The 16,495-nt window shown below is 35.6% G+C and overlaps 1 protein-coding gene across 2 annotated transcripts in view; it reads right to left on the minus strand.

Annotated features, from left to right (window-relative positions):
- LOC149533942 (putative mitochondrial import inner membrane translocase subunit TIM21) overlaps nucleotides 1-16,495 on the minus strand; it is a 173,383-nt gene that overhangs the window by 97,772 nt on the left and 59,116 nt on the right. For both annotated transcript variants that reach the window (XM_089804299.1, XM_089804300.1), the window contains exon 4: nucleotides 9,153-9,328. In XM_089804299.1, coding sequence (XP_089660425.1) covers nucleotides 9,153-9,328 — 176 coding nt within the window. The remainder of the gene's footprint in view (nucleotides 1-9,152; nucleotides 9,329-16,495) is intronic.

Here is a 16,495-nt window from a genome sequence, read left to right on the forward strand (position 1 = left end):
AAAATAGCATTTATTTCAGGTTTTGTAGATAATGCATCAACGACCACATTGTTCTTGCCTTTAACATATTCAATTTTAAAATCATAAGCTTAGATTTTACTAATCCACTTATGTTGCCTGTCATTCAAATCTTTCTGGCTCAAGAAATATTTCAACAAACTAAATATTGCCAAGATTTAGCCAATGCATGGTTCATTGCCAACATTTCCTCATCATATATTGAATACAATCTTTCAATTATATTGAGTTTTCTGCTTTCATAAGCTATAGGATGCTTATTTTGCATTAAAACGCCCCTAATCCTTCACTTGAAGCATCAAATTCTAATACAAAATGCTGATTGAAATCTGAAAGTGCAAGAACTAGACAAGAACTCATTACGTCGAATACTTGTTCTGCTTCTTTAGTCCATCTGAATGCCCTCTTTTTGGTAAGATCTGTCAGTGGTGCGCCCGACTATGAAAATCCTCTAACAAATCTCCTATGATAACTGCATAAACCAAAGAACCCTGTTAAATCTAAAAGATTTCATGGAGGTGGCCAATCCAAAATGGCTCTAATCTTCTACTAATGTACCTACACACCTTTGGCACTTGATCATGTGACCGAAATATAAAATTTCTATCATACCAAATTCACATTTAGATGCTTTTGCATAAAGGGATTGTGATTCCATTATACCCAGAATCTCATCGATATGACGCAAGTCTTCCTCCCAAGTCTTTATGTAAATCAGTATATCATCAAAGAAACTAGCAAAAACTTTCTCAGTTGTTTATTAAAAATATGATTCATACAAAATTAAAATGTTGCTAGAGCATTTGTTAGTCCAAATGGCATGACTAAAAATTCTTAGTGACCATAATGACAACGAAAAGCAATTTTATGAATATCTTGTTCTCTTAACTTAATCAGATTGTATCCAAATCTCAAGTCAACTTTAGAAAAATACATAGCACCATGTAATTCATCCAAGAATTCATCAATGTGGGGAATTGCATACCTATTTTTTCTGGGTTTTTTATTGAGGACATGGTAATTTATACACATGCGTAGAATTCCATCTTTCTTTTTGACCAGCACTACCGAAGAGGCAAATAGACTTGAATTGGACCTGATATATCCCATATCCAGCAACTCCTTAATAGCCCTTTCTATTTCATCTCAAGGTGCCTTAGGATGTTTGTATTGAGTAGTGATAATTGGTTTCGCACCTCCTTCTAAATCAATTGTATGTTCAAAACATCTATCTGGAGGTACTCCTAGAGGTATGTCACTGAAAACCACACTATGTGAATCTAAAATCTGCAAAAAATCATCTTGATACCATTTAGATTCAAAATATGTTACCTTAGTGGAAATAAGGCATTGTGCTGACCAAGCAACATCACCATGACGGAAAATAGGCTCTGTTCTATTAGCAAAGACATCTTCGGGTCCACCATTTGACATTCACCTGAGAATCACCTTGTTCCCATCAATTTTGAAAGCGAACTCCATGCGCTTGAACCTCTGTAAGTATTTATCCAAGGTTATCAGCCACTGAATACCCAACATAACATTAGAATTAGGCAAATCAACCACATAAAAATCATCTGTTACTGTATAATTACCAAGAGCAATACTTAATTGAGGAGCCTTATGCGTGCTTACTAAAGTAGTACCACCTGCTACTCAGACACCAAATCCTTCATGTTTTATTGTATGTAAGCCACGTTTTTTAACAAGAGCAATATCAATGAAATTATGAGTAGCACCACTATCTATCATAACAATGACTCGTTGCCCCTGTAAAACCCCTCTTACTCTGAAAATATTGTAATGAGGAGTTCTTGTCATAGTTGTTATTTCACCCTTCCCTAGTGGATCTCGTTGAGCCTGTTCTATAGTTTTAGGATCTTGTTACTGATTTGGATCTATGTTTTCCTCATCTTCACTGTCTGATACTACTTCAATGTAGTGAATTTTCCCTTTTCCCAAACATCTATGACCTAGTGCCCATGCTTCTTTACAATTGAGACACATTTTTTTCCTTTTTAATTCGTCACACTCTTCCTTTTCTAATTTGTTTCTAACAGGTGTGTTGTTTGGAAAAGGTTTTTTTTATCAATATAATTTGTTTCTAACAGGTGTGTTGTTTGGAAAAAGTTTTTTTTATCAAAATCTGGTTTAGAGAGTGGCCCATTGCTAAATGTCTTTCTTTTAGAAGGGGGTTCTAGTTCTCTGGCCCTTTTTATGGCTGTCTGCAAAGAAGAATTTAAGGATTTAACCCACCCTTTGATAGTATCCGATAATCCATCTATAAATATCACCGTTTTTTGTCTCTCAGTGATTTATGTTACTAATACCACTAATTTTTCAAATTCAGAAATGTATTGTTCCACAGTACCTGTTTGTCTAAGCAGAGTCAAATCTTTCAGAGGGAGCTCAGGATCCTTAGAATCAAACTTGTCAATAAGCCTTTCTGTGAAGACAACATAAGTATTAATCGATTGTGACCCTATGTAATTTGTCCATGATGCCACCATTCATGGGCAATTACCTCAAAATGCAATGCTACATATTTGATGGCTTCATCCTTCATCACTGGATTTAATTACAGGTATGTCTCAAATTTTTGTACCCAAGCTCTGGTACTGGTTTTACCTAACCCATCAAAATATGGAATGGACATTTTACCAATTTGCCTTTGTAATTCATTATTATATCCTCTTTGTCCCTTACTCTTATGTTTCATCCTGACATCCAAATATTCTCTAAAAGTCATTGATGCCCTGAATTCATCACTTGATTGTATCCAATCCTGACATACCTCTTCCTGGAGTTCCGTAATGGTAAGTTCTCTTTTAGGTTGTGGATTTCTAGGGGTGAAGGTTGGCATGAAGGTTCTTGCTGAAGTTGAACTATCAGGTTGTCCATTTAGTGGTTGGTTCTCATGTCCACCTATTTCCCTTACATTATTCTGATTTTGATTCATATTATTGTTCATGAATTGTGCCATCAAATTTGCCAAGCAGTTTACATTATTTTGCATATCTTGTTGGCTCCTAAGTAATGCAACTACGAGAACCCTAGTGTCATTTGTCTCCCATATTGTTTTCAAAATTATTTCCTCGTCTGGCACAATATGACTATCTTCAATGTCAACTTGTATAGAGGAACTAGATGATTCTATCAATCTGTTTTGCCTGACTCGAGTATTACAAAAATTATAATTTCCCTTTTGCATGTTGTTGTTCCATAGGCTTGCAAGATTTAAAGCTCTGGTACCAATGTAATATCCCACGAATTCTAAAATATATATATGATTTGTTAAAATAAGAACTCCAATAACATTTGCAATTTCTGGTTGCCAATCCCTTTACTTACAATTGAGATTTACATCGTTTCTAATAATGGAATAATATTCCAAATTCATATATAGTACACTGAAGATAGAAATGAATTTGAAATTCAATTACAATTGTTCTATTCAAGGTACAAAATGGTATATACAACAAGTTTGAATTAGCACACTTGGTAGTTATTTCACATCTTGGAACCTCTTCATTTATGTCACTTCATTGAAGTTGTCATGCTTGTCCACTCAGCCGCTAGATAGCCTTTTCCGTGTTAACATACAAATGCATCTGACAACTTCCTCAAGATATGAATAGAATGCTGCCAAGACCTTTCCTGTTTCAGTTTGGGCAGTAGTCCGCCACTGTTTGATAGTTAACAGTGAAGTGGAAATAATTCCAACCAAGAATTCCCGTCCAATCAAATAATTGCCCCAGTATAGTTATAGATAATTCAACGTTTCTTGCAAAATATTGATGCCACCTGATGGTTTTCTCTATTACCTGTCAATGGTCGGCGATCTACGTAATGGACACCTTCTTTGCCATGGTATTTTGTCTTCTCATGCGAAATCATTCAACTCTCCCACTAACTGTGATTGGCTTCCCTCACACTGCCCATGAAATCCCAATTGCTCGGTATGAAACTATCTCTGACTATTATTACTCGTTCTGCAATTGATTTCGGACTCCAAATACAACAGAGTCCCTTTGAAAACAAAATAAACAAATTCTATTTGTCTTCTTCTGATGCCAGACAAATTCTATTTGTCTTCTTGTGATGCCTCTGTCGATTCCTTTTCCACTAGGCCAGTCTAGAGATCTAATGAAAGGATATCTTTTAAAATCTTTGAATACTTTTCCAGAAAAAATGGCACTTATCACATCATGTCTACTCTCTTCCACACAGTCAATATTTAAATTGTAATAATCTAGTAGGGACCCGTGAACTGCCGTAGAACTGATTTCTTAATTATTTTGATTATTATTTTAATCAATCTAAAAACATTTAATTATTTTATTTCCCAAATACTATTAGTTAATTTGTATTAGTTTATTGGAAATTGAAATTAATATAAAATAATTAATATGGCAAATATATATATATATATATATATATATATGATTATTTAGCTTTATCGAAAAGGGACATTACAGGTAACTAGATGGATATACATATATACGTACATATGCATAAATTCAAATATGGTGTAAATGAACGTATACACTTACTTAACATATGACGTATACACAAGATACATATCTTTACAATATTACATAAATATACATGCATGTGTACATGCAAACGAGTATAGGTAGACACAAGATGGTGTCTTGATATTAACACATTGAGAGCAAATTAATAATTTCACCTCTTACGCAATGTTTTAAAATTATTATTTTGAGTCATCGGCCCTCTATATTTCCAGCGGCCTATATATTTTATATTCTTTCATAGGGCCTTTATGATCAAAAGAGGCCTATTCTGATATTGTTGGCCTTTCAATTTTATGGTTGAGTGTAACTCGTGTATTTGCTACGCTCGTTTGCTAGTGCATATCTTAAGTCAAGCATGCATTTGTAACAGCCATCCAATTCCAATATAGGCAATTGCATTCATACCAACGAGCACACTCCATATCGGTGATTAAATTCATACTTGCTATGTGCAATTTCATTGTCATCTGCAAATTGCATTCGCAGTGTCATGTATTTGAGACAGTTTCAATATCAGTCCCTTGTTCTTATCTGTGTTTGGCATTTATAGTGTTGATTCATACCTGAGAATTGCATACTAGCCATTGTTTCTCACCTGCAGTTTGCCTTCTGGAAACTGTTCTTACCAGCGATAGCTAGAGGCTTGATAATCTACTGTCAAGGAGTCATGTCACACAAATCTAGTTCTTAGGTAACTACCAGCAGTGAGGGTGATAATACCTCTACTGACAAGCCAGGTCGCGCATTTCCTGCATTACTTGGTTTTCTTTTATTATTTGTGAGGGCCCTGAAATTCTACTTCATAATCTGACGAAAAGCGTTGCTATTTTGAATAGAACTAGACGGACTAGGTCCAAATTGAATGTCTTGTTTACATAAGTCTGATTGTTAAGTATAAGCAAAAGGGGTCTGAAATATCTGATTGCATACTGTTATGATTATTACTTTCAGAACTTAAATTAAATTGGAAGGATTTGCAACTCTGTGCAATACTTATACGAGGGCATCATCCATATGCCTCTGAGATAAGAGAAGGTACTCTTAGAGAGTTAAGAAAATTGTTATGTAATACCATGAACCTCTTTTATTTATGTCTGGTATAGCCCAGGCTGAGCAGAAAATTTGACAGTGATGAACAGAGACTGTTCAAGGATATAGACAGCCAAACTGAGATTCATCAAGGATGACCAGCAAGGTCGAGATGAAGAGTGTGGGCTAATAGCAAATGAACAGTGAGCTAAACCTGCAAGATAAGAGAAAGAATTCAGAAACAGATTAAACAGTTAATGAACATAAGCAAAACCTACTAAACTAAGTCAGTTCATGGTGATCAAGCGGTGGGCGATCAGGTACATAGTGCCCACACAAATCCTTGGCCAAAGTAGGTTAGTGGCATGCTTGTTGCTGTGATCAATAAAAGCGAAGATAGCATGTAGTCGGATAGATGGGCTGATGGGAAGGACTCCATGGCCTAGCTGGCTATGTAGCTTACACTCTTAACACCAGGATGCTCAGGGGGTAGGATTAGTGGTGTCCCATGCCTAATTCAACACAGGGAGGGCCTTTCTTGGTTGAGATTGTGTGTCGATATTTAGGGTCCGCGATTAGGAGGTTAAGCCTCTGACTATGCTTCTTCTCTCCACCAGATGCGGAGACTTGCACAAGACAAAGTCAGGATCTACTCAGGTATTATTCTTTTATGTACTAAATCAAGTTTAGTCAATTGTTGCAACTATTTTCTTCATATTTAGATGCTGTTGAATGATCTGTCTTTCCATCAAGTGAATGGTTAGTTATGAATATTCTCTCATTTGTTAGTGAAGATTAATTGAGATATTCTGCTATAGCAGTTAATTTTCCTTTCATGTGAAAATGTAAAACATCTGTTATAACTGTCCTTCATGTGAATATGGAAAGCAACATATTTTAAATGATGATATAATTGTTAATTTTGGTTAGGAAAAATAGCTTGTTACAAGTTTCATCAAGTAAGGTGAATATTTACATTTTTCTTACTTCTTTACATGCTCTTACATAGTTATCTCTTTCAAGAGTAAATTCCTAAACATAAAAACATCCTTGTAATATCAAAAGATTTTGCAATTTCTCTAGTAATAGCAACAAAGGCCTTAGAGTGGAGCTACAAATTGGTAAAAAATAAAAAATATGTTTCATTCACAAAGGGGAATGCCTACACACTACAACACAAGACATACTATTGACTCAATTCATGGACTTCCTCTACCTAATGCTTCTTTGTGCTGCAAAACATTTCTAAAGAATGTATGTTTTTGGTATTTTTAGGCCACATCACATTCAAGGAAGGGTAGATGGTAGACACTATGAAGATCACATTAATACTAAACCTACCACCATCAAAGACCACGCCAATAGTGAAGAAATTTTTAGGATATACCGGATACCACCAAAGTCATGGATAAATGACATATTAGGCCTAGCTCATTACCTTGTGGCAGCCCCATTATGCTTACACAAAGAAAAAGACAACAAATGGAGGTTGCGTAATGACTACAGAGCTATCAGTAAGATCATAGTGAAGAAACACTACCTTGTTATAAGGATTAAGGATTTCTCTAACCAGCTCCATGATGAAATGTTCATCACAAAAGACAATCTTAAGTCTCAATACCATCAGATTCCTATTATATTCATAGAAGTCGCAAAGACAGCCTTCAACACAAGAGAAGATATGTTCAAATGCCTACCCACACCTTTTGCCCTGACCAATACTCAAGCGACATTCACGTGGATAATAAAATGGCATCCTCAAGTTATTCAACACTTGCTTTGTTGTAATCTACCTTGATATGTCCCAATCTAAAAAAAACACGGTATGACCATATGCACCATATAGAACAAGTGTCTGACAAACTGAGGAAACATAAGTTTTATGCAAACAAGAAGAATTGTTCATTTGCCAAGTGGAAAATATAGTATTTGGTATATAATACAAACACACAACAAGGATGTGGACTTCAACAAGATTGAAGCCATTGAAGAATAGCCATGAGCAAATAATCTCTTAGCAATCTACAACTTTTGGGTTTGGAAAATTTCGGCAAAAGATTTCTACATGGTTTTGCTCATGTAACTTGGCCACTAAACCAATGTCTCATAGGTGGTTGTCAAAGCCAAGTTCATCTGATCAACTACAAAACTAAAAGCATTTAAAGAATTGAAATATAAAGTCTTCCACACCAATGGTTGCATCATTGAATCTTCAACAAACATTTGAAATTGAGACCGTTGCATTACAATATGCATTTAGAGTAGTTGTCATTTAGAGTGGCCATTTGGCTTCCCAAAGTGAGACATTCATTGCATCACTGAGAAACTACCCAACAAGTGAGCAAAAGCTTTTTGTTATTGTTCAAGCATGTAATCAATGCAAATGTTATATTTTGGGCAAGGAAACTTTGATACACGCCATAGTTTGAAAGAGAATACAAAGTCAATAACCTCATCTTCATATAAAATAACCTTGCCTTTTCTTACAAAACTTGAGGTCTAAGTTAGTTATTAAGTCATTGACTTGGACAATATTGCTTCATATATTGACTTCACCATCCCAAACAAATTACATGTTTACAAAAATGAGATTCTTGATTTTAAGGGGCAAGCAGAGATGAGTACAGCAGAAGCAAAGTAGGAGGCATTGGATTAGAAAAGATTGTGGCTAAAATCGCAGGATGTCTTGAGGATTCATTACCTTGTAACTCAAGCGCAAAGTCTGAACCAAAACCAACAGAGTAATGAGACCTAAGCTGTTCTAAGAAAGTGTACAGGGAACAGAAAAATGAAAAATGTTGAAACTTGAATGGAACTGTAACTCCTTTTTAGTGATTCAGATCATACATTTGGCTATTGTACTCACATTTATATACAATATTGCACTTCTTTTTTATTCAAATTTAATTGAAAACATTTTTCCAATGTTCCACAGGTTCATCTCATATGTTTTGTAACTGTATCCTGCAAGAAATTTAAGGCTTTTAATAAATTAAATGCTTAATTTGTTGAAATTAATAAGTCCAAATAAAAAATGGGTCTATCAAGTTTTGATATATTGCTACTTCTAAAACTACGTACACATCTCTGTGTGTGTGTGTGTGTGTGCACAAAATAAGAGTCCTATTCCTTGATGAAATAGTTGTTGTCTCCCATTTATCTGTGCAATACATTCTGCAGAGACCCTAGAAAGACTTAACAAACAATCATATGGAGAAAACAAATCATTGTTTTTACTTCAAATAAGCAAGCCACAACATTTCAATTACATAAGAAAAGCCCAACATGTGTAACTTATACATGGCTTGAATTTTCATATTAAAATTAAAATGTTATATCACGATAGAGTATAAACTCAATTGATGTCAAATCAAAAGAAACATATTGAGTAGAATTAGCATAACACAACTTCTTACAGCACTGGAAATATAAACCATCAAAATGTATTGAAAAATTGCATTGAGCTTGTGTTGACAAAAACAAGTTTTGGCAGCAGAATTCATGCTTTAGACTCTAGAGTACTTCAAAATGTCACTCTGAAATGTTTGGAAAAATAAAGTTGCAAACCTCTTCCTTGGATTGATGATTGGACTCTGTTGCAAAACTAGAAGCAAGGGTGCGAACTGGGAAAGGAAGAATCCAATGCATTCCATTTGACTTTAAAATTTTATTTGTATATTTGACTTCCATACCGCATGCACTGCCAATTCGCTCACAAATTTGTGATGAGAAACCTGGCAAAACTGATTACAAAAAAAAAATTGTCATGATTTATTGGGAATGCATACTGTTTCATCCAATTGGCATGTTTTCAGTTGATATTGATCTCCAAAATAATCATCTGCAAATACATACTATTCTAAACTCGAGGCAAAACATGACCAATATTACATGCAACAAAATCAAATTACATTAATAAAATTCTGTTGACTAACATATTTACATAAAAAAGAAAGTAGACATGGGCATTTAAATACTGCAGGTAAGCAGCTGCAGGTTTTTAAGTAAAAAAAATATAAAGGCAAAAATTAAAAAAGTAAAATATGTGATATTCCAATTTTGTCTTAAATTACTAAGTAACCTATTACTGTCAAATTCAATTATATATTGCAAGGATATTGATTCTTGTTTACAGATGTATCAGAATGGCTATCCCAAGTTTCAAAATGATATCAATATAAAATATGAAAGATACTACGGAGGAGGAGAGATGAAAGAAACATTATTCCTGGCAGAAGGAAGAGATCATACAGAACAATTGTTTGTTATAAATAAAATAGTTCAACTAACAAGTGCCAGGACTGGTCACCAAAGAGGATAGAAACAAGATTGCTGCAATGCTGGAATTGGCAACCTGGATTAAACCTGTATCACTATCTCTTGTCAACTATTTGTACCCTTGTTGCCAAAGATCAAAACCAGATATAACTTTAAGAAACCCCCCTTTGGAAAAAATTATAAACTCTTGGCGAATCCAACATCATTTTAGGGGGAAAAAATTAATTTCTATTGGCAATTTTTTTTTCAAACTTGGAAAAAATTTAATTTCATTGGCAATTTTTTTTCCGTCATATGAAAATTCTGTAAAACCCTGGCGAATCTTTAATTATTGAAGAAAATCGTGACCAAAAGTATGAATACCTAGAAACCATATTCTATATCATCTAAAACATAGTAATTCATTTTAATAACCATTAGATGATTGTAAATCGATGGTATAAATCCTATTTCGAGCGTAAATGTTCAAGGACAAAAAGTTATAGAGGAAATCTTCAAAGTAATGACACATGTCCACAGTCAAATCCATTTCGGGCCAAAGCTTAAAATGATAAAAACTTACTTGGAAAGTCTCCAAAATAGAGACACATGCCAAGTATATGTACTTATCATATAATCTAACTTAAAAGTTTTACCATATATTGGCAAATGCGACCATCAAATAAGACAAGCCATAGAAATTGTGGGTGAAAAGATTTAATTTACCATTGGCGAAGTCCTCGTCAAAATAAAATGATTATGTATCATTATTGGCAATTGGTCCGAGCATGGGACCCAGTTTTCATAAAGTGCAGGCGATGTCGCCACCCCAAAAGTGCAAAACAATTTGCCAAATTCAGGGTCCCCAATGAGTGAGATTCACCACTAAAGTAAACCCTGATCAAAACAAGCTCATAATGCTCATGTAATGTAGGATGTCACATAAATTTTCTTTGCTATTAAAGGTGACAGGGCCCCCAGTTGTGATGGCTATTCTAATACCTTTTCCCAATACATTTGAGGGATTATGGGTTTTGATAGCATTGAAACATTCAAGCAGTCTTATAGGTCAAATGGATAACTAAACATTGTGAATATTAACGTCACTGCACTTATTCCTCAACGGCAAGAAGCAAAGTCCATTGATGGTTATCATCCAATCTCTCAACAACATTGTTTAGAATTTGATGTCAAAGGTAATTACAAATAGAATGAAACCAATTCTTTATTAACTTTCTATGAACATGAATAATTTGTGAAGGGAAAACAAATTTCCAGTGGCATCACTAAGTTCACAAACTCATTCATCCGGCTACATAATTAAACCGTGAGCGAAGGTTTGCAGGCTAGGCCTGATATCTTTAAACGTTACGAAAGGGCCTGCTGGATATTCCTCAATGGAGTTTCTTCGGTTCTACAAAGAATAGTATGCTTGACCAAAATCAAATTAGCTCAATTAATCACTCATCAAAAGTGTTCTTTAGATCCCCTAAATATATCTTTCTGTGCAAATTGTGTATCATTGAGTCTGCTTTAAGGCAGGCCACCAATATTAATAAATCCAGAACTTTCCTTCTACTCTGAGCCTTTAGGGCAAGCATTTTTCTGTAGTGTTTTAAATTTTTATGGGACTTCCTTCCAAGATCTACGCAGCCTCACATTATTTTTATTGCTTCCAGATATGTCCTGTTTTCTTTCAGATTCCAGTTTGAATCCCTCTTAGAACTTTGACATTAATTTGCTTCTTTTTCATGCCATTCTTTTGGCTCTTCTCGTCTGTATAGAATCTAATTCACTATGGATTTCACTTTGAAATCAGAATCTGACAGTTTTTCTTCTCAAAGTGGAATCTGAGTTCTGTCTTTGTGTGTTGAGTAAGTGGCTGTCAAAAACAAATTAACATTTATAGCACAAGGGTAGGAAATGTAGTGTAGTCTCAACTTCTAATGCTAAAAAAGGGAGCACTCCAAGCCAATAACTGCACTTTACAAAAGGTCAAATGAGACAATCTTGAGCGGTAAATCTGTTTAATAACTTTTGCCTTGAGTTGCTCAGTTGGCGTTGTCACAGCAGTACCAGAAGCAGCAGCTCCGGACCTTTATAGAAACAAAAGAACTGCATGTGGAGGATTAGTTATATAGGAGAACAAGACCCAGCTATGAATGTAGCAAACTTTGCGATTAGCAACAAATCAACTATTTGAGAGTTTAGTTTATTTGTGAGTGTAACTTATTCTCAACCACATTGATTTGGATTTATTAGTTATTATGCTAGATTGATTTATTAGTCAAACTAGCTAACCGATTAGTCTCTCATATGTAAACCAGGGCAACTATGCTGCAGTCCACCACATCGGCATTTTTAAGGCAAATCTCTCAAACTACATCAATGTACAAATCAAGGAAATATAGAGAACTTCAAAATGCTCGGACACATAAACAGACAAAGAAACATGCAACCCAAGATTAACTCTAGAGAAACCTTAAGTGGGCAGAAAAACCCAGGAAGAGTGAACCATGATCTTCATTGTCACAAATCCATAGTCATACATGTTTCACAATGCATCCATAAACTGTCTTATTTCTGCTCCACATGCTACAGTGGAAAGCAAAGATCTAGAAACTCCATGCAGAGGATCTACTGTCCACTTGCAGCAGTCCAAAAACTAAGTGCATCAGCCACACTGGCTCAGCACGCAACCTCTGCTGAAACAAAATTTTGAAAAGGTACTATCCCGCAAACTTTTAGTTGCATGTTTATTCTTCAATACCATGTTCCTCGTTGTCACTCACTGTACTCATACATGTTTCATAATACATCCATAGGATGTCTTGAAGAGAACTTAAATTTCTGCTCTACATAATACAGTTGAAAAAAAGAGCTAAAGCCTCCATGCAGAGGATCTACTGTCCACTTGCAGCAGTCTGGAAACTCATTCCATCAGCCACACTGGCTCAGCATGCAACCTCTGCTAAAACAAAATTTTGAAAAGGTTCTATACAACACACTTTTATTTGCATTCTTATCCTTCAATGCTTTCTCTCTGCCAACCAAACTCTGATCTCTTCTCAATTACATGGCTTTGGATCCTACATTTGCCAACCAGTTCTGTATGGTTCCAACTAAAGTGAAAAAACTCACCAAAAATTTGGCAAAAACTCGACTGCTTAACAATTGCTTAAATTTAATTAGAAATTCATTTGCAAAATACAATGAGAAAATGCATATAATGAATCAGTAAATAAGAAAACAAAAGAAACGAGCTGAGTTCCCAAAACAGTGTTACGAGGGACCAGGGGAACAAGGGGGCGAGGGAACATTGGGACGGGTTCCCAAAACAGGGGCCGGTGTTGTATATCTATATACTAACATATAGTACTTGAAATGATCATGAAAAGATGTATAATAAGTAAAATAGAAAAATAGTAAAAACTAAATACTTGAAAATTGAATATCAATAGAATATTAGAATACTAAATAAAATTTCAATTTCACAAATGAAGTTGTCCAATTGGCGAATGGAAGAATTCTATTATATGATATATCAAATATAACATGAAGATGATTGCAGTTTACAATGAGTGGCATGATATCAAAACAAGTACAAAATGTCAAAATGTAGTGAAGGGAGGCCTCTAATCATCCCTCAAGGGAAACTCCTAATTACTGGAATTCACTAAATTGAGTCTAGAAAAAGCAACTTTGATTCAACACAATTTCCCCCTTTTGTTTTTAACTAGCGTGTTTCAACTCCCTTGGAAATGCAACATTGTTAATGTTTTTGCGTGCAAATCCACTTAACCCATTGTCCTCCGCCAGGGAACACACAAATCTCCCCGCAACATCAACGGACAACTTGGTGTTCTCATGCCGTTTCAGGGATGTTGTGTCGTCTATGAGTTCTGACAGCGGCTAGGTGGCACTTAGGCAACAGTGGGGTGGCAATTGGGAGACGATGTGGGGACACCCTAGAATGCGAGGATCAAGGGCTAGGATGTGTCCCCATGTAACACTAATACAACATAAAAACAATTTACATCTTCCTATACCCGAATTTAGTAAAAACCATGGAATAGCTAGAGGGTCTAGTTTTAAAGTCCATCGTGGTTGTGCCTCCTTGCTCGGCATGACTGGTTGTGGCTCAACCTACATCCTGGATGTATATGTTGCAGGCACAAGCTTGGGAGGTTGTTTTGTCTCTTGAGCACCAAAGGAAAGTGATAAAAATGATACTTATTTTTTCTGGTCAGACCTTATCATGTTGTTACAACAGAGTATTCTACAATATTCTGCATATAATCTGAAAAACTGAGTTTTCTTGGCAAGAAAAAGTGGTAATTACTCCGCCAACTCGTGAGTTTTTGTCTACTTGACGAGTTTTACGTGAGTTTTGCATCTATGATTTCAACAAGCTTTGCCTATCAAGAGCATTACTCTTACAATATCAAGTTCTCAAATGATCATGGATGGTTTTGACTATAATTGTTGACCAGGCAGCAACACACTTGTGGCAGGACGGCTCTGATCCATCTCTTCTTGCTCAACCCACCCCCTACTCATATGACTTACCATGCCATATAACAAGGAGTTATAATATTCGTCAATCAATTCACCTTCTGCCTTTGTTTCCCTTCGAATTTCATGCTAGCCTAGAATGTGGACGACACTTCTCGCAAATCCATCACAGCAAACAATGAGTGCACAAGCAAAACTCATTAGTCACTCCCATAAGGAATATACCTGGCTGTCAAGGAATGTCAACATCCATCAAGGATAGCACCCATTCTCATAACAACAAAAAAGGTCACTAGTCTAAGAAAGAAACACCTATCAAAGGAGAGGAAAAGTCAACACCAAGGCATATGAATAGCCATGCCAATGATCAACAAATTGTAATTATCAAGACATTTGATTGTTCCCATAAAAGAAAACTGTCACAATGCTTGAACTGCACTTCCAACTTCCTATGTCACCTTAAACCTTGCTGCCACGAACTATACACTCAGACATGGCATTCAGTCCTCTTGAGCAACTGTCACACAATGCCACCATACTCAATCAACATGCCATTCCATTCTGTCATACTTGCAGCACTGCTATGAGATTCAATATGCCTCAGATCACACCTGCAACATCACTACAACTAGAACCAATCCTATCAAGCTAATAGATGTGTTCTTGTTGATAACTGAAACCAAAGATGACTACAAGTGAACTTCCATCACTGCCAAGCAATAGCAAACTGCTGCAAGTCACTTGCAGAAACTGCAGTCGTCATTTCAATTGCTACAGATGAACCTGCAGAATGACCTCATTGGTCCAGACTTCACCTAAACTAATCCACTTACATATCAATTGCCACTCCGATAGGTTGTAAGTTTAAAATGGAGTTTTAAACGACACCTCTTCTAGTTTCTCATAGCTAGATTATTCGTGCATTTGCCTATAAAGGGCACATTCTAATTTTAAATATGATTCATACAGAATCTCTTTTCCAAGGATTAATGCATTCCAGTGCAGTGTATTTCTTTTCAGATTTTATGACAAGATAATTGCAGTTTTAAGCATCCAATACCATGCAACTGTCATACACATTTTCAGGAGTATGCGTTCATGGATTAGCATAGCCAATTATTATTTTGATTTAAGTTAAGTTTCCACTTTTTAAGGTGCCTGATTTCAGCACTAAAATTTTCAAGCATAGAATCAGCTGGCCATGATCATTTAGAGATTCACTTCATTCCACACAGATTCGAATCCTCCACTGGAAGCATTTCAACTATCTGACTTCCCCACCTAATTTCTTTGTCACTCACAATGTTCCAAATGTACAACCTTCACTTTAAGGTAGATTGGTACTAATAGAAATGCCACGAGACAATGATGGCAGCTAAGTGCTTGGTAACAATAATATGCCATTTAATGGGGTCAAAATTCCATATTGGAAGGATTGAGGAATGCATTAACCAGTGTTGATGTGGGTTTTAATAATGAATAGCTAGTAGAAGAAGATAGGATGATACTGGAAGAAAAAGGGTTCCACCAATTTATTGCATACATGGAAATATGGTAAGAACAGATAGTAATAAACATTTTTATGACTTGGAGAAGTGTATCAGTATTCCTAAGTCTCTGCATGTCTCGCATGAACTGGAAAATATCAAGACTTTGTGCAATCTATTGGAGGGGGTCATCCAAGATGTTGAGGTGGAGAACATTGTCAAAATCGTCACAAGCAATGCAGTGGCATATGTAGCCACAAGAAAACTTATTCAAAATCAGTATCCCGCCATTTGTTGGAGCTCTTATGCTACCTGTTGCCCAGAGTTAATACTTGAGAGTTTTGGAAAGAATGGATGGATCTAAAGTATGATTAAAGACACTAGACAAATCACCAAATTTATCTACAACTCTACTTTGGTCCTTAGTTTGACGAGAGAGAACACAAAAGGATAGGTATTTGTGGAATTGAGGGTCACATAATTTATCGCAATTTTTTATCACTTTGAAGGCCATTGCAGTGGCAATACCTTCTCTCTAGTAGATGTTTGAGGGCATATACTTTAATAAAGTGAAACATCATATTTTTGGAACCGTACTAGGCAAAGAAATGAACTTGTGGTAATTTTGTGGCCGACCAATGTTGGCATTTC

This window comes from Cupressus sempervirens, chromosome 10 (assembly GCF_028749045.1).
Source record: "Cupressus sempervirens isolate cs-2001-9-10 chromosome 10, ASM2874904v1, whole genome shotgun sequence".
Classification (NCBI taxonomy): domain Eukaryota; kingdom Viridiplantae; phylum Streptophyta; class Pinopsida; order Cupressales; family Cupressaceae; genus Cupressus; species Cupressus sempervirens.